General features: G+C 55.2%; 1 protein-coding gene across 7 annotated transcripts in view; it reads left to right on the top strand.

The window, feature by feature from the left end:
- CACNA1I (calcium voltage-gated channel subunit alpha1 I) overlaps window positions 1-23606 on the top strand; it is a 118870-nt gene that overhangs the window by 34861 nt on the left and 60403 nt on the right. For all 7 annotated transcript variants that reach the window (XM_057557264.1, XM_057557265.1, XM_057557266.1 and 4 more), the window contains one exon: window positions 15227-15324. In XM_057557264.1, coding sequence (XP_057413247.1) covers window positions 15227-15324 — 98 coding nt within the window. The remainder of the gene's footprint in view (window positions 1-15226; window positions 15325-23606) is intronic.

Genomic DNA, 23606 nt, shown 5'->3' with positions numbered 1-23606 from the left:
TGATTTCAATTTTCTTAAATTTACTGAGGCTTGATTTGTGACCCAAGATGTGATCTATCCTGGAGAATGTTTGTGCAGGCTTGAGAAGAAAGTGTAATCTGCTGTTTTTGGATGGAATGTCCCGTAAATATCAATTAAATCTATCTGGTCTATTGTGTCATTTAAAGCTTCTGTTTCCTTATTTATTTTCATTTTGGATGATCTGTCCATTGGTTTAAGTGAGGTGTTAAAGTCCCCCACTATTATTGTGTTAGTGTCGATTTCCTGTTTTATAGCTGTTAGCAGTTGCCTTATATATTGAGGTGCTCCTATGTTGGGTGCATATATATTTATAATTGTTATATCTTCTTCTTGGATTGATCCCTTGATCATTATGTAGTGTCCTTCCTTGTCTCTTGTAACATTCTTTATTTTAAAGTCTATTTTATCTGATATGAGTATTGCTACTCCAGCTTTCTTTTGATTTCCATTTGCATGGAATATCTTTTTCCATCCCCTCACTTTCAGTCTGTATGTGTCCCTAGGTCTGAAGTGGGTCTCTTGTAGACAGCATATATATGGGTCTTGTTTTTGTATCCATTCAGCAAGCCTGTGTCTTTTGGTTGGAGCATTTAATCTATTCACGTTTAAGGTAATTATTGATATGTATGTTCCTATGACCATTTTCTTAATTGTTTTGGGTTTGTTTTTGTAGGTCCTTTTCTTCTCTTGTGTTTCGCACTTAGAGAAGTTCCTTTAGCATTTGTTGTAGAGCTGGTTTGGTGGTGCTGAATTCTCTTAGCTTTTGCTTGTCTGTAAAGCTGTTGATTTCTCCATCGAATCTGAATGAGATCCTTGCCAGGTAGAGTAATCTTGGTTGTAGGTTCGTCCCTTTCATCACTTTAAGTATATCATGCCACTCCCTTCTGGCTTGTAGAGTTTCTGCTGAGAAATCAGCTGTTAACCTTATGGGAGTTCCCTTGTATGTTATTTGTCGTTTTTCCCTTGCTGCTTTCAATACTTTGTCTTTAATTTTTGCCAATTTGATTACTATGTGTCTCGGCGTGTTTCTCCTTGGGTTTATCCTGTATGGGACTCACTGCGCTTCCTGGACTTGGGTGGCTATTTCCTTTCCCATGTTAAGGAAGTTTTCCACTATAATCTCTTCAGATATTTTCTCGGGTCCTTTCTCTCTCTCTTCTCCTTCTGGGACCCCTATAATGCGAACGTTGTTGCATTTAATGTTGTCCCAGAGGTCTCTTAGGCTGTCTTCATTTCTTTTCATTCTTTTTTCTTTATTCTGTTCCGCAGCAGTGAATTCCACCATTCTGCCTTCCAGATCACTTACCCATTCTTCTGCCTCAGTTATTCTGCTATTGATTCCTTATAGCGTAGTTTTCATTTCAGTTATTGTATTGTTCATCTCTGTTTGTTTGTTCTTTAATTCTTCTAGGTCTTTGTTAAACATTTCTTGCATCTTCTCGATCTTTGCCTCCATTCTTTTTCCGAGTTCCTGGATCATCTTCACTGTCATTATTCTGAATTCTTTTTCTGGAAGGTTGCCTATCTCCACTTCATTTAGTTGTTTTTCTGGGGTTTTATCTTGTTCCTTCATCTGGTACATAGCCCTCTGCCTTTTCATCTTGTCTATCTTTCTGTGAATGTGGTTTTTGTTCCACAGGCTGCAGGATTGTAGTTCTTCTTGCTTCTGCTGTCTGCCCTCTCAGAAATCACTTACAAATATTTCCGAGTTTACATGTAATTGCACAGCAGCCAGACTGTTAATTAATGGTAAAGAGTGAATCAAACAAAGGTATATTCCCCTAGATGATGAAATAATCCTTAGATAGGGCTGTTAAATAATGCTCCAAAAGACATTGTGAGAAATACTGACTTCCCTTTGCTGTATTTCCACGTTTTAGGATAATTTTTCTTAACTCCTGTTTCAGGGAAGTCATTTTTTTTTTTTTTTTTTTAGTCAGTACTGCATGATTTATTTATTTATTTATTTATTTTGGCTGTGCTGGGTCTTCCTTGCTGTGCTCAGGCTTTCTCTAGTTGCAGTGAGCAGGGGCTACTCCTCGTTGCGGTGCGTGGGCTTCTCATTGCGGTGGCTTCTCTTGTCACGGAGCACGGCCTCTAGGCACACGGGCTTCAGTAGTTGCAGCACGTGGGCTCAGTATTTGTGGCACACAGGCCCCAGAGCACACAGGCTTCAGTAGTTGCGGCGCGTGGGCTCAGTAATTGTGGCTTGTGGGCTCTAGAGCTTGGGCTCAGTTGCCCCGTGGCATGTGGGATCTTCCCAGACCAGGAATCAAACCCGTGTTCCCTGCATTGGAAGGCGGATTCTTAACCATTGGACCGCCAGGGAGGTGCCCCCACTCTGCCCTTTTGACTTGAAGAGTCTCCTCTATTGTTTAGTGATTTCCCCCTCACCGTCTGCTCATATTTATAAATAAAGACGCTGAAGATCTAAGCTGAGCAGAGTGAGGTGCTGGCCTGGCTTCAGCATTGTGGCGAGGTCTCCGTCTGATGTCTTCTCTTGGTCCTTGGGGTGGGGGTGGGGTCCACAGGCCAGCATCCTCCTGGGAGTCAGGGAGGGCTGGGTGCATATGGAGTCCCCTACGGCCCCATGCTTGGTTTAATGCTCTGCTTTCACCATTTTGAAATTCTTAATACGTTTTGAACAAGGGGCCCTACGTTTTCACTTAGCACTGGGCCCCGCAAATTACGTAGCCAGTCCTGGCTTAGGGGGCGGGTTCAATGAAGACATTTTGTGAGTCATGAACAGCCCCGTGTGGGATGCTGGGAACTCTGGTGACCCAGACCTACCCCTGTCCTGGGTCCTTCCTGTCCTTTGTGCCTAGGGATGGTGTGGGTGCAGAGGGCAGGATGGGAAGCCACAAGCCTGGACTCCAGAGCCCAACCCCCCGCCCAGTCCCACCCAAGCTCGCAGCTATAAATGTCCTGTTTCCCGAGTAACCGGCCTGCCATCCCGAGGATGTTTTCTTCCTTCCTGCTCCTCCTCTTCCCCAAATTACTGGCTCCCTCTTCAAGCGATGGAGGAGACAGAACCTCTGTACTGGAAGGTTCCTTAGAGGTCAGAGCCTTCACCTCCACATCCATTCGGCCCCTGCTTGTGTGCTGCCACTGGGGGCAACTCTTAAGGCAGCCGATTGCAAACTGGGACAGCCTAATGTGCTAGGAAGTTCTTTCACGAAGCTGAAATTTGTCTTCCTGTAGCTCCCACCTGATGGGACCATTCATTCACAAAATCAGCATTTATTGAGCACCTACTACACGCCAGGTGCTGTGCAGCGGGGACATGAGAGGAACAAGACAGATGCTGTTGTGATTTCATGGAGCTTCCGATTTAGAAAATGGATATAAAACAGATAATAAAGTTCTAAATAACTTCTAAATTGGGACCAATGTTGTTGCAAAGAAGTATAGAAGGGCCATGAGGACGTGGAATGGGGGCCTGATTTAGATGGAGGGGGAGGGTTAGTGAGGCTTCCTGAGGAAGAGAGGCCGGGCGGGGGGTGGGGGGGCAGGGGTGTGTGCAAGAGCTGACCAGGCAGGGGGTGGGGGAGGATGTCTGTCTGAGCCCAGGGATCTGAGCCCAGAGATGAAGCCAGAGACAGGGGCAGGGGCCTGATCGCACAGAGGGGCCTGGAGCGCATGGGCAGGTGCCTCCCGACAGACTCATGACAGCCTTCACAAATTGGAAGGCGGCTCATATCCTCCCTGAGTCTCCCCAGCACCTCCCACCATTTGTCAAAGGACAGGTGGGTGGCCTCACCTGCTGGACATATTTCAGGCTGTCTTGGTCCCTGGCTGGGGAGCAGGACCCCAACTTTCCAATGATGACTTATGGGGGAGAGAAGGGACTGCCCTTGCCCCAGGGTCACGTGGGATCATGGTGACCTATGAGGGGCTGTGCTCCCTACCACCCCTAGGTCGTGTGCACTTTCCAAGCCAGGTCTCTCCCACCCTGGAACTAAACACAGTTGATTTTTTTTTTGAAACCACCAACTTTGCATTTATTGTTATTAATTTCATCTTATAGTGATATCTTGGAGTCTTGATTCAGTCACTCATTTCATTTACTTCCTGTGCTTGATCAGCCCAGGACAGTGAGCCCTGTGGCACCTCACTAGAGACTCTCTTCCAGTGTGTGACAAAGCCCCACTAATCCATGGGTAATAGTTGAACCGACCTCACTGTCTTGTTTAAGCTACGCTTTTCTGCCTTAGTCCATTAGGAGGCCGTGAAATATTCAATGACATTCTTGTTGAACTTGAGATTTTCTTTATCTGTATATCTCCCTTGCTGCATCAAGCTGGTAATACTACCGCCTCCCCTAACCAACAACATGAACTGGCCGTTGTCGTCTGTGGGGAGGGGCCTGGGTGCCTCTGTTGAAACCTTCCCCAAGAATTCTGATGACTGGTGTCTGTGGTGGGGTTGAGCCAGGGCTCTCAGGCTGGGCTGTAGGGACCTTTCCAGAATGAGGCTGAGCCAGAGCCCTTGCCAAGGGCATGGCTGGTGTGGGCCCCGCCTTGGAAGAGTGCAGGCAACAGTAGTGGCCTTGAGTCTGATGTCCCTTGAAAGCTTCTGACTATGATGGTATCCTGGAAAGGACCTCGGTGTAGAAACTGGAGCAGCTGAGGGCTGAGCGTGAGCAGATCAGGAGTGGGCAACCTCCCCAATCCTCAAACATACGTGCAGCCTGGTACCCCTTCTCAGTGCTCCTCAAAATTCAGAGAGTGACAGGGTTACTGGGGCACATGTTAAAATATAGATTCTTGGGCCTCACCCAAGGGATCTGGACCCAGCAGGTACGGAGGGCCTAGGAATCTGCATTATATGCAAATGCCCAGGTGGCCCTGATGCAAGTGGGTCTAGTTCATTTGACCCTCACAGAGCCCCTCATTGGGAGTCCTTCAAGTGGAGAGCACGATTCCCAGGCCTGGAAGCCGCAGGAAGGGGGAGAGGCATGGGGAGGGCTTCATCTCTGATCTGCATCCAGGACCTGAATTAATGCTCATGACAAGCAGATGTGCTGTGTCAACGGAACAGTGGGGACTCCTTGTAAGACTTTCTATCATCGTTAATAATATTAACACAAATAGCAGTAATGTCTGGAACTCTGCGCCTTGGCCAGGGAGGGAGAAGGAGAGGCTGGACCAGGATCTATCCCACCCTGGAGACAGCTTCCCCCGAGAGTGCGTGGGGAACAGCTTCTCCAACCTGACTCTTACAGGTTCTCAGGAAACAAAATGTCAGTAAGAATTGTTCCTTATCCCTGGACTAGGGCTTTCTAGGAAGATCAGGCAGATGTGTTCCCTCTGTGGTTGCTTGCTGAGAGCTCCTGTTGTCCAAACTGCCCCATCAGTGGGACTTTTAAAAGCAAAGGGAATTGAATCCTCTTAGGCATTATCCAGGTGATAAAAATAAGAGCATCTACTGTTTGCTGAGTACTCACCTTGGGCCCGATGCTGTGCGTTATCTGGCTTCATCTGCAGACTAGCTCTGCGAGGGAGGGACTCTGGTCAGTTCCATTTCACAGATGAGGCACGGGGACAGGGAGTGACCTGCCCGAGGTCATGGACTGGCAAGGGGCAGAGTCAGGAGTTGAACCCAGGCAGCTTGGCTCCATGGGCTGGGATCAAATCCTGGTTCTGTGTAACTTGCTGGGTGTATTTGTCAGGGATGAATTTGGCTGCAAGTAACAGAACATATGACCAACAGTGACTTGTGCAAATCCTGGGGTGTTTTGTCTGACATAACACGATGTTCTGAGGTCAGTGGTTACCAGTGATGGCTCTGTGATGTGGGGGCTGATGTCCTTGTGATTTTCCAGGTCTTTCTTTCATGGTCACAAGGTGGCTGTTGAAGCTGTGGGCATCGTGTCTGCACTGAAGGCAGGAAGGGTGAAGGGAGACAGGGCTATGCCAGCCGCGCCTGTCTACTTGGATCTGGAAAACAACATTTTCTTTTCTAGATCCTTCCCCTGTCCCAGCATGCTCGGCCAGAACTGGATCTCATGGCCATCCTTAGCTGCAAGGGAAGCTAGGAAAATAGAAAACATCATTGAATTTGGGTAAATCAACCAAGAATCGTTCCCTGGGGCCAGGCAAGATTGGAAGAAGAGAGAATGCGTATTGGGTGGGCAACTCTCCGAGTCTGCCACACGCCTCTCCTAGGGTCTGAGTTTCTTCGTCTGCTCTTGGCCAAAGCTGTGGCCCTACCATGTCTCCAAGTCCTGGTTGGAGCCTTGGGAGCACTCCCTGGGCTGACTGTGGGTGCACATGATCTGTTGAGAAATCTAAAGTCAATTACCAACCTGTGTAAGCTCCACAGAGGCCCATGCCCGCCAGCAGGCCCGCTGTGGTTACCAGCATCAGAGAGTCACCACTGGGCTGTCTCCAGAAGCCTTTGCTGCCGGCCTCCCTCCTGCATGGCTCTGTGTGCATGATCTCTGGGTCAGGGAAGCACTCCACGTGTTAGCAGGCCCAGGGCATCCTCCTGGCTCCGCCACTGACTTTACACCCTGCTTTATCCTGGGCTCTACAGGTCTGTCTGCTCCAAGGGCTGCGTGCTGCGGCGCAGGGCTGAGGCTGAGCCATCGACCTGGAGTCCCTGGAGCCTGGCCCTGAGCCAGCATGGCCGAGAGGCTCCATGACATGTTTGTTTTGTATCTTTGTGCCCAGTCACTGCAGAGCTGGGGGATCTGGGGCCATTTTCTTGTAGCCGAACTGGCCCTTGGGTGGGTGTGGACCTGGGAAGGTTCCAGGGAGAATCCTGGTGTGGATGATTTTTCATTTGCATATGGAGAAAAGTGGGAGGGAGGGAGAGAGTGATGATCACTGCTCTGGTCCGTTTCCATGGAAACAGGATGCTAGATGTCATGGGGGGCGGGGTAGGGGGTAAATCACCAGAGATTCTCAGGCTACAGGTTGACAAGCCAGACACTAGTCAATCATAAATCATTCAGAATTCTCTCAGTTATATGGACAGGAACCTGCCGAACCTTGTTTAAGGGAGTTTATCATCTCCTTTACTGAAAGTCGAGGGGTCTCTGACTTCAGGACACGCTTAATCCAGAATCCTGAAAGATGTCACCAGGCAGTGTGTCCTCCCGTCCCACAGCTCTTCTGATTCCTCTGTGTCGACCTCCATCCCTGGCAGCTTTCCTCTCAGTGGGGGAATGGTGGCGGGCAGCCCTGAGTGCCCAGCCTCCTCCCTCTGGTTCAACAGAAAGACACCTTTGCTTTCTCAGCCACTCCAGCAAGGGCGGAACAGAGCCTCCTTGGCTTGGATTGGCATGTGCTCATCCCTGAACCAATCACTGTAGCCTAAATGCGGCAGCACTCTGATTGGCCAGACCTAGGTCAAGACCCTTCCCCTGGCGCTGGGTGTGGGGTCCACCTCTCTCATACCACGTGGCCTAAGAGTGGGGAGGATGGACTTGGAAAATCCCAGGACTGTTACCCTACAAGCAGAGAAGGGTGCTCTAGGTAGGCACAAACCACCGCTGCTTAGGTGGGTTACCAGAACTAAAGTTTCCTGACTGGGCTGGGCTCTCTTACATCCCCACAGTCCAGAGAACTTGGGGTTGTTAACCTCATTTCCCAGATGGGGAAATGGAGGCTCAGAGAGATTAGCAGCCTGCCTCAGGTCACACAGCCTGTATGGACCAGATCTGGGAGGTGCTCAGGTACAACCTTCCCCAGAGCCCATGCTCACTCACAATATGAAGGATTTTACCTTTCCAGAGGCCAAAATATTCTAGTTCATCTCCCCTGGAGGACTTGGGCAGCCTCACCGGCTCTCAGAAGGATGTGGAGTGAGTCTCGGAAGAGGGACCTTTCCCTCAAGCTGTGGTAGAGCCAAAAGAATCTCTGTCTGGTTTCCAGCATCTGCGCCCAACTACTGTGGTGCCAAGACTACCCTGGAGTAAGGGAGCTGAATTTTGTGGGAGGCTCATCAGGAGGCGTATTTGGGATGTATGCTAAAAAATTATATATTGTTGTTTGCCTGAAGTTCAAACTTAACTGGGCGTCCTGTATGTATCTGGCAATTCTACCCAGAGCTAAAGTCACTGGAGTGTTGTCACCTGAGTGGAGCCTTGTCGAGAGAAGGTCCAGGGTCTTCTACTGCTGAGGGCCCCAAATTCTTTTGTGGTCCCCAGTTCCCCCTTTACTCTGAACTTGGCCTGAGTTGGTTTCAGCACATCAGTTTCTTTGTCAAGCGGGCTAAAGAAACCCTGTTCTTCTGGTCTCATAGGATTTGTGTGAGGATATATGGGTAAAAATGACCCATAAATCATAAAACGCTGGCCAAAGTCAAGGGTTAATGCTATCACTCCCTAATTCTCTCTTTCCATTATTTCCTTCCTCTCTCCCTCCACTGAACACCTACTACGTGCTGGGTACCAGCATAGTAGCATAGGCTGGTGGTCTAGTTATCAAGCAACACAAGCCTGAGTCATCACAGAACTTCCTCCTGACAGATGATCTGCCATTTCCAGCATCTCAGCTTCCTTTCCATTAGCTACATCTTACATTACATTTTAAGAAAGCCCCCGTGGGTCCCTTGTAAAGATTGAGGAAACACCCTATTTTTATCAGCAACACACAAGAATCATCTCCTGGGAGGGGTATTTCCTGGAAAGATGTTAAGTCTCAGTCATTTTATGGTGCTTCTTGTCAGCTCCAAGCTTTTTTTTTTTCTGATCTTGTCCCTCAAGTTATTTGTTTGACAAGCTGGCAAGGGAGCTGCCTCCAAGCCAGGCCCTGGGCCAGGGGCTGGGGACTCAACTAGGACTCTGAGCTAGCCCCTGAGGAACAGGGGCAACGACAGCACCCCTCAGGGCCAGAGGTGCCCTAGTAGAGGCACAGTGGGACCCAGAGCAGGAGAGTTCAATTCTGCCTGGGGGTGGGATCTGGACAGCCGGGAAGGGCACTCCAGGTAGAGAGACGGGCAAGTGCAAAGGCACGTCGGCTGGAAACAGCATGGTGCACTCTGGGAAACTGAGATGGTGGGTGTCCCTGGACTGCAGGGCGAATGGTGGGCAGTGCTGAGGTCATGGTCAGAGAACTTCCGGAGGCCCTTACTGCCTGGGCTTTCCCCGGCAGGAGGTGGGATCCAGGGAAGGGTTTAAGCAGGCATCATGTGATTCGTGGGCCAGTGTGAACCGAGGCAGCGAATGAGGGTGTGATATGATAATAGCTGGCTCTTTCTTGTGCCAGGCCCTGTCCTAGGCACTGAACCCATATGTGAACTCATTTCAGCCTCCCCACACCCCCATGAGGTCAATTCAGTGACTTGCCCAAGGTCACATACTAGCAGCAGAGCTGGGATTGGAACCCAGGCTCCATGCTCTAACCGTTGGGCAGCACTGCCCCCATGGATGCTGGCTCTACTCCAAGCGCTGCTGATTCAGTTTACTGGTACTTACTGGCCACCTGGCCAGCTGTGGGAGGTGCTCACGCCTGGCCTGATGACTGATGAGGTGGGGAGGGGTCATGCAGAGCTCTTGGGTCCCCCACTACTCATCTGGGTGACCTGGGCTCTGTCTGAGCCTCATCTTCCTCATCTGCGTGGGGCACCGTAATCCCACCGTGGGAAGGGGTGTGAAGTGCTTGGCACGTGGTGAGTGCTCCAGAAACCCCTCTGAATCAGCAGGACTCTGAGTTGCCAGTGACAGAAACCCAACTCAAATGACCCCCAAGGCCCAAAGGGCAGGTACTGGCTCACGTGCCTGGGAAGAATAGAGGGCAGCTCTTCGATTCGGGTGCAGCTGGAGGGAGTGCTCGAACCATATGGTCAGGATCCTGCTTCTCTCCAGTTCTGGCCTCAGCCTTCCTTTGTGTTGGCAAAACTCTCAGGCCACCACGGAGGCAAGATGGCCATTAGTGCCTCCGGGTTTCCTGGCGATGGCTTAGCCGGGGAGAGCACCTCTTCCCTGCAGTCCCAGCTCAAGGGTGGTGGCCGGGGAATGGTTGTCCACTGGCTGACCAGGCCTGGGTCTCTGGGCCTGTCCCGGGAGCCAGGGGAACTGGGAGTGGGGCAGGTGTCCCCTCAGCAGGAATCCGTGGGGAGGGCCCTGGAGAGCAGATGTCCACCCCGGCACGGTCCCCACCTCAGCACGGCCACCTCCGAGCCCCTCTCCCCAGACGACATGGCACCCGGGAGCTGGGTGCAGTCAGCCTCCTTCTGGGGTGATGTCAGGACGAAAGTGCTCGCTTTAAAGCAAAATTACTTACCTAATTAGGCACTTGGGAGCTGGCAGGAGGCAGTGGGGGTTTTTGTTGATTTTTTTTTTTAGACTTTTAGCACTGAAGCCGCACCATAAAGTAACTGTGTAATTAGGGATTAATTTCTCACTCCCGCAAGTGATGTCTTACTTGGGGCCTAAGGGAAGTCAGCCGGGTGGTTATTCACCCACAGAGCGGCCCTCTTCACCCTCTTTCTTTTTGGAGCTGGGGGATGCCGCCTTAGCTTTCACCCAGGGGGGAGGAGGAGGAAGGAGGCGGAAGGTGGCTGCTTCTGTCACAGGCGTTCTTCATGCTGCACAGATTCCCGGCGCCAGCTCTGCGTGGCGGGGCTGGAGCGGGGTGCGTCTAAGGAGAGGGGTGCCCGGCCAGCATCCGGCCGGTCAGTCGATGGATAATGCCGCAGCCCCGCCCTCGCTGGTCCACGTCTGAGGCACACCGCCCGTCGGGGTCCCTGCTGGCACTGCACCCCAGGGGAACCTGCTCCTGAACAGCCCCTCGCTGGCTTTTCCCTCTCTGCTGCTCTCTCTCTGTGCCTCCTGGGATCACCCCCAAATAAACTGCTGCTCCCAAAACCTTGGCTGAGTCTGCTTTGGGGGAACCCAAACAAGACAGGAGGTGTGAACAGAGTGTGGAAGGAGCCAGAGCAGAGAGGGTTGAATTCAGCCTGCCGTGCAGGGAGGGCTGAGCAGGGCTTCATGGAGGAGGGCGTTTTGAAGGACGAGAGTGAGGAGAACAGGCAACGCGCAAAGGGAAGGGGGCAGAGAATCGCGTGTTTGGTGAGCTCCGTGGGCCTGGCCTGGTGCCCGAGGTGCATGGAGTAGGAGCAAGGGGTGGGGGGAGGGGGCCGAGGCCAGACCGCAGGGCCTTGAAGGGCAATGGGGAGCCATTGAGGGTTTAAGGCCAGGAGTGACACAGCTAGATTCGAGTTTTTTTTTTTTGGCTGCGTTGGGTCTTCATTGCTGCGCGCGGGCTTTCTCTAGTTGCGGCAAGCGGGGGCTACTCTTCATTGCAGTGCGTGGGCTTCTCATTGCGGTGGCTTCTCTTGTTGCGGAGCACTGGCTCTAGAGCACGTGGGCTTCAGTAGTTGTGGCACGAGGGCTCAGTAGTTGTGGCTCGCAGGCTCTAGAGCGCAGGCTCAGTAGTTGTGGCGCACGGGCTTAGTTGCTCCGCGGCACGTGGGATCTTCCAGGACCAGGGTTCGAATGTGTGTCCCCTGCATTGGCAGGCGGATTCTTAACCAGTGCGCCACCAAGGAAGTCCCTAGATTCGAGTTTAGGAGGTTTGGACTAACCGAGGATGGGCCGTGTGGAGAGGAAGCAGGTGGCTGCTGCAGCTGTCAGCAGAGAGGCCTGGGTGCTGGAGCTGTCAGCGACTGTCCCACGCGTTGGGCTTGTTGGTGCTCGGTCACCGTCAGGACAGCGTGATCCCGGGGCAGAGACTTAAACCCGCAGTTCCTACCTCCCGGCTACTCGCTCAGCCCCTCTCTCCCTGTCCTCGTCCAATGTCCAGCTTTCTATTCTCTTCCCCTCAGGGAACGGGAACTCCTGGATTCCTCACTGCGCACCTGCTATTTGCTCTTTATCACTGAAAGCATTTCCAGCTGGTCTTGCTCCCCCAGACGGGAGATGCAGCTGCAGCAGGACACCCTCCCCCGCCACCCTGATGGGTTCATGAAATATAGACGAGAGAGTTAGGACCTGGGAGAAACATTTAGGAACTGAGGTCCCGCCAGCCGCGTGGTGCAGCCAAAAAACAAACAAACAAACAAACAAACAGAACCCCTCAGAGCCAAGGTCGTTCATGCTGCTAAGAACTTAGTGACTCATCGCATTTCTCCTTTTGACTCAACTGCCAGGAAGCTCAGAGTTAAGATCTTGACACTAAATTCTCCCAGAAATTTCTCTTGAGGGCTTTTCAGTGGGGACCCTGAGGGCTGCAACTGATGAATTCTTAGGGGGAATTTTTGCAGTAGAGGATCAGGTCAGAGGTGAAGGGAAGGGACTGGGTCACTGTGTCGCTCTGGGTCTGCCAGGCTGTGGCTGCTTAGTCCCCTTCAGAGATGGGGACAAGAGTCAGATCAGCCTCCCATGAGGTGGGGTCTAGGAGGCGTTCAGACCCTGAAGCTTACTAACTCTGGGTAACTGTGGGCCTCGGTGACACCCAGCCATAAGTTGTATCTCACTCGGGACCCAGAGGCCGGCCCCCTCACCACTTATTTTAGAGAAAGGCAGGTGAACCTGAATCCTCACCACGGGGCCTGACTACACAGCGCATCTGTAGTTTCCCATTCTTGCCTCCCAGCCTGTCCTGGGGCAGGGGCCATGGTGGGTGCCCCTCACTTAATTAGAACCAGTAGTCCCAGACGGTGGGCTATGGGTTCCTTGAGGGAGGATGGAGGGGGCACAGGGCCCGTGTGGCAGAGTGGGGCGGGAGAGTCAGGGACAAGGCAGGATTGTCCTGAGGGCTCCTGCAGCAGGCAGGCCCTGGTGTGGCTTGTAGCCGTGGGCCCGGCCTGGTCCAGGGCAGCAGGGAGAGGGATGAGTTGGGATCTGAGAAATGTAGAGGGGGCTCGAGCAGGTTAACGCAGGTAACACACACAAGAGGCCCTCAAAAACCATTCGCTTTGCTGTCCACCCATCGTCTGTGAAGCATCTATTTATTTCTGTGGTGAGACTTCACGGGATGGGAACAAATCCTGCGCTGGCACTTGATGGATCTCGGCAGGTGTGCCCAGGGGCTCCTGGGACATAGTACCTGGGTGGGTTCAGTCTGGCGTGGGCTGGGATCTCCCACCTCCAGCACACCCAACAAAGCATAAAGCGAGCCCACTGGCAGGAGGGAGAGGACCAGGCAGAAGGAAGAGGGTCTGTGTTTGAGAGGCTGGGGCCTGGGGGAGGGGCTGCCTGCCATGGGGTGGCTGTCCTAGGCCTGGTGTGTGTGTGCGTGCGCACGTGCGCGTGTGCTTGCCAGCGTGAGAGCCTGTTTGTGGGCCCGTGTGTGCTGCCCCCGCAGTGCCTCCATCACACACATCTCCCTGGCTGCCTGGAGAGCTCTTTCTACCAAATACGAAAATGACAGTTTGGCTCACCCACGCGTGGAATCCTTACGTCGCTCCACGCCCTCGGCGCCCCCTTCCCAGATCATCCCCTGCCCCTGGGCGCCTCAGCCCTCACCCTCTCTGCCTGGCTGCTGTCCCCCTGCCCCCCCCACCGCCCCCTCCTCTGGACCCCTGGTCTCCGTCTCCAGTTCTTAGGTCTCTGTCACCTTTTTTGTCATGTCCCTTCATCTGAATTTGGGCCCTGGTAGGAGTGAGTGTGGATGAGGGTGTCCAAGGAGTGAGTGTGTATGTGTGTGCGCACCAGTGGTTGTGTGCAGACGTTTGACTTTGTGTTGCATATGTGTGTGTGAAAAAGGAGAGAGAGCGAGAGAGAGAGCAAACGAACATGGGAGCCGGAGCCTGTGCCCCAGAAAGCTGGGGGATGGATGGAGGCATTTCAGGCAAACAGAGCTTTCACTCAATTACTCTTCAAGCAGCGGGAGGGGGCGATGGCTCCACAACAATCGGGCAGGTTTGCATGGTGTGTAGGAAAAGCCTTCACTTCCCGCTGATGGTGGTGATAGGTGGAGCTGGCGACAGTGCCGGAGTCCCAGGGTGGGGGGCCCAGGTCCGGTGACTGGGACGTATGGGGTCAGGCTGGGGCTGCAGGCCCCTGGGACCTGTCTTTCAGAGGGGGAAACGGGGGGCAGGTAGCAACTGAGCAGGAAGGATCTGACGGACGTGCAGGAAACTACAGAGGGGACACCGGAGATCTGCCTCCCCTGGAGATCTGGGGAGGCCTCCTGGAGGAGGCAGACTGGAAGGGGAGGGGGACCTGTTTGGTGAGGCCCCGAGGATGAGAACTAGGGCAGTGGTGAGGGCTCCAGTGCTGTCTTTGCTTTTCGGTCTCTCCCCTGCTTGAGTGCGGACGCCTGAGGGTAGGGGCCGGTCTGAGTCATTCTTGGGTCCGTAGCACCTAGACTGGCCTGGTTCATCATGGACACAGGTGTGGAGAAACTTCCAGGACTCCAGGGACATCTGCACAGAACCCGAGGAAGGTTTCAATGGACAGAGATGATGGAGGCGTTGCCGGCAGAAGGGACAGTGGGAGAAAGGCCGGGAGTGGGCCCCGCGAGGCTGGAGCCGGTCGCCTTGCCGGGGCTGGCTGGGTGGGTGTGCCCAGGAGAGAGGGATTATTCCTGCAGGCCAAGTACAGTTTGCGCCTGGCCTCGCTGAGCCGGCAGCGCAGCTGGGAGTTGGGGGGTGGGGGATGGGTGTGAGGGGGTGGAGGGGGGCAGAACTGGTGTGACTCCTGGCTTGAGCCTCTACCCGTTTGCTGGGTGACCTGGGACACGTGGTGTCACCTCTCTTACAGCCTCATCTCTTCATAAATCTGGGCGTCTAACCCTGGCTTGGGGGGCCCCTGGGGACTTGGGGAGACGGAGGGAATGGGGCTCCACTCTGGCCTCTGCCCTCAGCAGAATCTTCGCAGACGCTGCTGCTGCTGTGTCTGTGGTGTCCAGTCGCCGTCTGGGCTCAGCCTGGGGGCCGCTCGGCGGTTCCTCCGTTCTCCCCTCCGAGGAGTGGGGCGATTCCTCCCTGTTTCAGAGGCTGCCCTGGAGGCGGGGGCCGGAGCCGCCTGGTACAGTGCTGGGCATGCAGTGGGGCCCCAGGCTCTCTGCTCCTCCATCCCCTCTGCCCCTGGCCGCATCTACCGGGACCCTCAGGGCAGTCCACGAGGTGGATGTCAGCTGCGCTGCTTACAGAGAAGGAGACAGCCCAAGGCCAGAGGGCTGACTGGGGCTTAGCCGGGTTTCTGACCACTTGTCTTACCCCGTCCAGGCAGGCGTGGGCGTGGCCGGCCCGGCCGTGGTCCTGCTGTCCCTCGTGCTCCAGGCCTCACTCTTCTCCCCTCTCTTCGCAGGATGGTCGAGTACTCCCTGGACCTCCAGAACATCAACCTGTCGGCCATCCGCACCGTGCGCGTCCTGAGGCCCCTCAAAGCCATCAACCGTGTGCCCAGTGAGTTGGTGCCCCCTGCCCTGCCCCAGGGCACTCACTCACTCAGCAGAGACTGACCGGCATCTCCCCATGCCAGGCCTGTGCTGGGCACGGGATCCTTCAGTGACCGGACAGATGTGGGCCCTGCTGCCAGGGGTTCAAGGGGTACTATTTGGGCCTGAAGATGCTGGAAGGTGGCCCTGGCGCCTCTGGGTCCCAAAAGGACTCGGACTGCAGCAAGTGCTGGCTCTTTGGGGACAAGGTTCCTTGTGGGGGGGCTGTCAAGGTGGCAGGTGTGTGAAAAGAAGCTGCTCGGTTTGAGGGAGGGCGTTGTGCAGCATTCCACCCGGGAGGGGCTCCCAGACCCCCCACTTGTGCTGACTTGGAGCTCGAGCTCCCGACCCACCCACTCACCCCCTCCATAGGTTCATCCCCCACGCGTCCACCCACCCTCTCCCCCATCTGACCGGCTGCCCGTCTATCTGTCCGCCCACCTAGTATTGAGAGAGGTTATCTGATAACAACAAACGCTGACACCTGCCCAGAATCATGGAGCTTTCAAAGCTTTTCATCTCTGTGATTTCTTCGGAGCCTTACAGTCTCCCGGTGGGAGGTGGGTTAGTCTCATGAAAAACTGAGATGAAAAAACTGAGATTTGGAGGCTTGAGGTTACTTGCCCACATGGTCTCCTGACTCTTTCCACTGCCCTGTGTCTGGAATGGGATGGGGATCCAGGGAAGGAGAGGGGGAGGGCCCTGCCTGCAGGGGGCTTCAGCCTTGATGGGGAAGGTCAGGAACTTTTATGAGCATCTACTCACCACCTGTGTGCCAGGCTCTTGACATGTCGCTGGCTGACTTAACCCTCTGAACAACCTATGTGAGGCTCAGAGAGGTTAAGTGGCTTGCATAAGGTCACACAGCAATTCAGGGGCAAGGCAGGGATCTGAGCAGAGTTATGTCTGTCCTAAGCCCAGCTCTTTCCCTGGCTCTGTCTGACCCCTTGCTTCTCTTCCCTGCCTGAGACTCAGTTTCCCAATCTGCAGAAGGTGAGAGGGCTCCTGGCACCTCGTCCTCCTCCAGAGTCACCACTGACCCCACTCTGCCAATACCCAGGCTTGGGGCCTTGGGGGTCCCTGCCACTCACCCTGCCCACCTCTCTGCAGCCGTCCGCTGTGAGTGCCTGCGGGGCCAGCCTGACTCTGGGCTCGCAGAGCGTGTTGGTCAGCCTGGACAGGCCTGGCCGGGCAATGGAGGCTGTACTCTGGGATATTTGTGGAGCAAGGTGACCTGGGAGGGCAGGTTGGCACAGGTTGGGTGAATTACATAGAGGGTCCTGGAGTGCTGGGGTCTCAAGGTCGCACATACAAGGTCACCTCCCCACACATGAGCCTTGATGTGATGGGAAACTCCAGGGGCCCCTGAGAGTTGCTGTGAAGGTCCTGAGGGAGGGGTTGAGAGGTGGGGGTGGGACTGGGGGTGAGCGGTGAGAACCAAAGCTGTGGGAGAGGGGGGAGGAGCAGTTCAGCTATATCACCTTTGCCCCTCCCACTGTCCTGGGGAGACTCCCTCGGGGGCAGGGAAGGAACATCCAGAGAGGCCCTCCTAGGTGGCAGACTGTCTCTGTCCTTCCCACTTGCCACCAAGCCTAGAAGTCTCCTTAAAGATTACCTTGTTCAAAACCAGCTTTACCCCTTTTAACAAATGTGGAGAATGAGACCCAGAGAGGGCCATGACCAGCCCAAGGTCACACAGCAGGTTAGTGGCAGGGACTAAACTGGAGCCTGTTTCTAACCAGCCCACCTTCCCCAGGGGTGCATGTTCCTCTCTCTCAGGTGCCACCTCCTACTGGGAAACTGACCACAAGGCAGACTTTGTTCCCTCAGTGCCCAGAGCTATGCCTGGTGTGTGGAAAGCGCTCAGTGAATAGGTGTGAAGTGGACCCACTGGCCAAGTTTATCGAGTAGCTAGCTGTCTGTGCAGTCAGTGCTCAGACGGAGGGGTGCCGGGCATGTGGAGCTTATGGGGGTGCAGGGAGGGGCAGAGTGGGGGGCACTGGAGGTCTGAGCTGAGAGCCAGCGGAGCGTGGGGATTGACCTGGCAAGGGAGTGTTTTAGAAACGCCTGGCAGAAGTGAAGGAGTGGACACAGAGGACTGCTCTGGTAATGTGCGTGAGCCGTGGCCGGGCCAGGCAGGGTGGAGAGGAGCAGGTGGGCAGAAGGCCCGGTCCCCACCCTGGAGAGTCACGGAGGAAGCCCAGCGTCTGGCCTGGGCAACCTCAGCAGGGAGGGCACCGGGCAGGGGCCATATCTTCCCTGGGCGCCCCCTCAGTGCTCCCCATTTCTGTCCCAGGGGAAGGCAGCGGGTGCCCTCAGGAAGCAGCCACCGTGTGGCCACTATCACGCTCCTAGCCACGCAGCCCACAGGCCCGGCCCCCTTTCCAGAGATGCGGGTGCATGTGTCGGGGTCACACAGGGGCGTTTGTGCACGATCCTGCATCCTGCACCTCCCGTCAGGTCTCGGGATCTGACAAGCATGGGAGCAGCGATGTGACAGGACCTTTCAGAAGAGATGGTCTGGGTGGGGGGCAGACAGGATAGACACACAAGATAGACACACAGGGTATGGGCCTCTCTCTCTGGGTGGGTTTCTGTACACCTGTGCACGTGTGTGTGCGCGTGTGGGTGTGAGGGTCTCTGTCTCCATGAGAGACCATGTGCTGTATGTATATGTGTGTGCACGTGTGCGGGGTGTGCACGTGTGCGGGGTGTGGGCCCATGTGCCTCTCCTCCCTGCCCTTTTCGCCCTCTCTCGCTGCCCGCGTGAGGAGCTCATTTGCAGCTCCTGGCTGTAGGGGTCACTTCCAGGTCCCCAGAGCCAGTCCGTTCACTTCTCTGGAGAAGGGCAGGGTTGGGCCCTGCGCTCCTGGAAGTTCCGATTTTGGAGGCTGGGTAGCCCCAAGGGCCCAGAGAGGAGTTCGGGTCTTTCCTTAGGGGCCTCTTTCCTTCTAATAGGCTTCGCTGGGAGGCCCAGGGTGGCCTGAGGTGGGCAGTTCTGTTTCCACTCTGAGCTGATTCCACCTCTCAGCTGACAAATGAATCTCAAATCTTGCTTTCTCAGAACCTGGAAGCACAACCCTCCAGGATCCAAAATATAACCAATGCGCCCCCCTGGAAAAGGACCTTAAGATAAATCCATCTTCATGAACAACTTGATTAACAGGAGCCTCGGGCTGTTGGAGCAAGTCCTCTGATCCAGACCCTCATTTACAGAAGGGGCAGCGTCCTCCCAGGTGCCAGGAGTTCTGCCCAGAGTCACTGGGGAATGAGTGGCATGGGGCGGGGCACAGAGTCTTAGAAGTGTGCCTTTGAGAAGTTTGGTTGGTTACCTTCTTTTTTCCTAGATGTTTCCCTGAACATTCCAGATCCTCCCATTTATTTATCTTTAGAGACGCTTCTGCCCTGGGACTCTTTCTTTTCAACAATAGCCTGTAGCTTTCAATTTGGCCACTAGATGGCAGGCTAGAGAATTGGGACTAGGCTAAGTGAAATTATGGGTTATTAATTGCAAAGCTGTGGAGAGGGGGGGTGGCTGCCTGCAGTTTAAAAAGTAGTTTAAAAACACGACCAACCAGGAAGACTCAGTTGGGTTGTCAGGGAATGTAATTTCTGCTTCTTAGCTCTGCAGGGAGCCTGCTTTGTGACCTGGGAAGCCCCTGGGTGTCTCTGGGCCTCAGTTTCCCTATTTGCACAAAGGAGGAGGAGGGACTGATTAGATGTGTGGTTCTGACTTTGTCCAGGATGGTTGGGGCACCTGGGAGTCATGGTGCTCTTTACAGAACCTCGTTAAAAATATGTCCCTCCACCCTACTCCTGCCAGGTCTGTCCTGGCCACTGAACCATTGGTGGATAAAGGGCAGGAGATAGTGCATGGGAGAAGGTTGGGGAGGGAGGGAAGAAGCACTAGACTGCCAGTCAGGAGGCTGGGTTCTGGTTCCTTGCTGTGTGACCTTTCATAAGTTGCTATCCCTTTCTGGGCCTTGGCAAGATGGGGCTGGATTATCTCTGAAAGTGCCCCCTCCTGGCACCAGCAGACTCCAGGCCTCACCCAGCCTATACACCCCTCAATCAGCTGCAGTGCCTCCCAAAGCCCATTGGCCAAGCCATTTAAATATGAAAAGTGCTTTTTTCTCCGGTAAGAAACTAGGGCAGTTACTGCTAAAGCCTGAGCCGGCTGAGTCTGAGCTGCTGGCCCACATCTGCACCCTGCCACTGCACACCCCTGCCCAGTCTGTGGAGGGGGTTGGGAGGGAGGCCTGGGGAGCTCGGGAGCAGCTGCTGGGGATGCTGAGCCTCGCCTGGGCCCCTGCCCACCTCCTGGAGCCCCATCCAACTAACAACCCCTGGGTCAGCAAGAAGCCACCTCTGTGCAGGGGCCTCTGGGATGGGGCTGGGCTGGGCAGGGCCCAGGGACAGGGAGGCAGAGCTGACAGTGCTGTGGGTGAGGCTCCTGTCCGGCCCCAGCTGCAGGCAGGACTGGAGATTTACTCTGTGCTGACAGGCCCCGGCTCTAGTCCTTTCACCTGCCTGTTGTGGGACCCTGGGCCTCTATTTCTCCAACGATAAGATGGGGTTAATAATACCAATTTCCATACGGTTTTGTAAGGATGAAATGCCCTCATGTGTGTAGAGAGCTTAGCACGGAGCCTTGTATGCAGTAAGTGGCCAATAGGTGCTACTATTATGAAGAAGGTGCTGGGAGCCTTGGGGGTGGAAGGTGGGGGCGTCAGGACCTCTTCGTAGAGGCTGGTTTTGGAAGATGCTCACCAAGGACACAGAGGGCTGGGGAGGGTGGTCCCTGCAGACGGAGTGGAATTGCATGTGCCAAGGTGGAGAGGAGGGGCTGTCCTGGGAACAGTGGGGCTGGGCAGAGGACTGCATGTCATGGGGAGGTGGGAGGTGAGCATTCCACATCTTCTAGGGATTTCCTAATAATGATAAATGGCTAAAATTTATCAGATGCTTTACATGGGCTGTATCATTTCACCTTCATAACAGCCCTAGGATGTTGGTACCATTGTGATGCCCACTTTACAGATGGGGAAACTGAGTCAGAGAGAGGTTGAGTAACCTGCCCAAGGCCACACAGCTGGCCAGAGCTTTTTGCTCCTTTTCACAACCTCCTTCCTTTCCTTTTAGTGTGTAGGCATCTCAGCTGCCCACTCCATCTGCAGGGCATCAGGAAAGACCCCTGCCCACATCCAAGGTCAAAGTAGAAAGGCCCCGTGGGCTGAAGTAATGCCCTCAAGGCCCCTTCTCTTCCCATCTACCCCCAAGTATGGTGTACCCCAGACCTCTGAACGCCTTTCACTGTCAGGGCGCAGAGTTCTTGTGGTGCCAGGCCCCAAGCAGCCCGAGGTGGATGAGTCAGGGCAGGAAGGAGGATGGCGCAATGGTTAGTGCAGAGCATGGTGTCTGAGTCACCCTGCCAGCATTCAAAGCTTGGTCCTGTGTTAATTAGCTGCAGGACCTGGGGAAAGATTCATCTCTTGTTTCGGACCCCTGTCTGCACAAGGGGGATGGAACACAGCACCTTCATGTGGGTTAGTCTGCAGCGCCAGGTATAGAACATGTGCCCTGTGAACTGCCCCATCCCTGCCCTTTTCACAGAGGGAGGGTCCCAGTGTTGGGGCTACAGACTGCTGCATCCAGAGCAGTTAGACCAGGGTTTGTGCCTGGGATCTTGGCCAGTGGCTCCACCTCTCGGACCTCAGTTTCTCCATCCATAAAATGGGGTCCCAGCCCTTCCTCGCTAGGCTGTGGGGCAGCAAAACATCCTTATGACATCTGCTCCTAGAAGGTGCCCAGTGAAGGTGCAAACACCGTACGTTGATCACGTGGGGGTCTCATACTCCGCATCTATTGGCAGTGGGGCTGCGGGACCTTGAAACAGAGCTTGCATGAGAATCTCAGCACTTCTACTCTGTACGTGTGTTTAATGGGACTTGGGGTGCAGGACCTTGGACTTCAGACTGTCTGTCCTTGGATCCCACAAGGGTCCCCCAGCTGCCCTGAGGAAGAAAGGTCTGGCAGCCCCCAAGGAAGGAAGGGAGGGAAGGAGGAAGGTGGGGAGAGAAGAGAGAAGAGGCAGTGGAGGGGCCCAATTTCCCCAGGGCTGCTGCCTTTCAGAAGAGGTGGGGGTGGGCGGGAGAGCATCTGGCCGGAACATCTGATGAGAACCTGGCTTGGGAACAGAAAAGAGCAGCCGGGACTGTGAGAGGAGAGATGCTTGGGGTGGGGGTGGGGTGAAGGTAGCCCCGCCTACCGCCACCTCCTCCGCCAGGGTCAAGTTCTATTCTACAAATCAGGAAGGAGTGATTCGGGGACAGGACACAAGATTAAGGGAGAGAGGCACTGTGTATGCATTCATTCATCCATTCATCCAATCATCCGTTCATCCAAAGTAGCATCCACTAAGGGGCAACGGGGCCAGGTCTTGGGTCAGCTGTGGGGTTGTGGAGAAGACTCAGATGCAGCCCCGTGTCTGTAGGCACACACTCAAGCCAGGAGCTCTAGGCCGGGGGACGTGTGCTCTAACGGAAGCATCAGGGCCGAGGGGAAGGGCCACCAACGACGTACTTTGAGGAGGCTTCAGAGAGGAGGGGGGCACAGGACGTTTGAAGAATGAGTAAGAGGGCAGCAGGGGCCCCAGTTGGGGGGGGACCTTCAGTGGCACAGGGCCAGGCCCACCCTCTAGGGAGTGAGCCCTGACAGCCTTGGGGAGGAAACCAAGGCCTCCCCTGAGGTGGAGGGTGCAGGGCTGCAGACTCCTTGCCTGGGGATTGTTTCTTATCTCAGGAGTGGGCACTGAGGCCCCTCTTCAGCCCACAGGCCCCTCCCAGGCTGGGCTGGGGCCAGTAGCTGTGTCCTCGGCAGCCCAGCCGTATGCTGCCTGGCCCGGCCTCCCGGTACCCACTGTGCCCCTGATTAGTTGGCACTGGCCATGGCAGGAGAAGCAGACGGCCTCTCCCGGCTGCTCAGCGCCCTCCGCTGACCTGGCCAGACCAGGGAGAGAGGGGATCCCCCAGGCCAACCCCAGCCTCGGTGCCCCTTGCCCCGGGCCTGGCTCCCCTCCTCCTGGCTGCGGGCTGTGCCCCTGGCAGAGGCTGGCGCGAGTTTGGCTCTTTCTACTTGAGCTGGCCTGGCAGAGCGGCCCCGCTAATGTGGGCTGACCGTTCCCATCTGCAGAGAGCACCCCGGACCCCCAGGGGAGATGCCTGTCAGGAAGCACACCCCCATCTTCCTCCTGGCCCTCTACTGCCACCAGGGCCCTCTGCCTCGCTGCTGCCCAGCTTCCCTTAGGGCAGAGGGTCTGGTCTGGGGAGGTCCCCGGCGAGAAGGGGTGAAAAGGTTGAACAGCTCCATCAGTTTGCCCACCTGTCATCCATCTCCCCCAGCTCCTGGCTTTAAATGCCACCTAGAGACCATTTCTAGCCTGATGCTACCCATGTGACGCTCCAGGCCATACTCCTCCCTCCTGAGCCCTGGACCTGAGATCTTACGAAGTGACTTCACATGGGTGTACGCCACGCACCCCAGACTCCACCCATCCCCGCGGACCCCCATCTTTACTGAGGGCTGCTCCGTGCCTCTAGTCTCAGGCCCCCAACCTTGGAGATGCCTGGGCTCCTCTCTACCGCCCGCATCCACATCCCACCCCTCGGCTCAACCTTCAGAATGTCTCCTGAACCCAGCCACAACCCCCTCCACTGTCATGTCATCTGGACCAGCCAGATGTGCATTAGCAGGATGGCAGGTGAGCGATGGCTGGGCCAGGCCAGGTGGGATGGAGAGGAGCAGGTGGATGGAAGGCCCGGTCCCCACCCTGGAGAGTCACGGAGGAAGCCCAGCGTCTGGCCTGGGCAATCTCAGCAGGGAGGGCACCGGGCAGGGGCCGCATCTTTCCTGGGCGCCCCCTCAGTGCTCCCCATTTCTGTCCCAGGGGAAGGCAGGGGGTGCCCTCAGGAAGCAGCCACCGCGTGGCCACTGTCACCCTCCTGGCCACGCAGCCCACAGGCCCGGTCCCCTTTCCAGAGATGCGTCCGCATGTGCCAGGGTCACACAGGGGCGTTTGTAGACCATCCTGCAGGCTGGGGCTCCTAACGGGCCTCCTTCTTCCTCCCTGGCCCACACCGTCCATTTTCTCCCCAGCAGCTGGGAGACCATGTCTCTCTTCTGCCCACAACACTCAGAGTGAGTCGAAGCCCGAGATTCACAGTCACCTGCAGGCAGCCCCACTTCCTCCCA

The sequence above is a fragment of the Balaenoptera acutorostrata genome, chromosome 11, assembly GCF_949987535.1.
Source record: "Balaenoptera acutorostrata chromosome 11, mBalAcu1.1, whole genome shotgun sequence".
In the NCBI taxonomy this organism is placed as follows: Eukaryota; Metazoa; Chordata; class Mammalia; order Artiodactyla; family Balaenopteridae; genus Balaenoptera; species Balaenoptera acutorostrata.
This window is presented reverse-complemented; position numbering and strand designations above follow the sequence as displayed.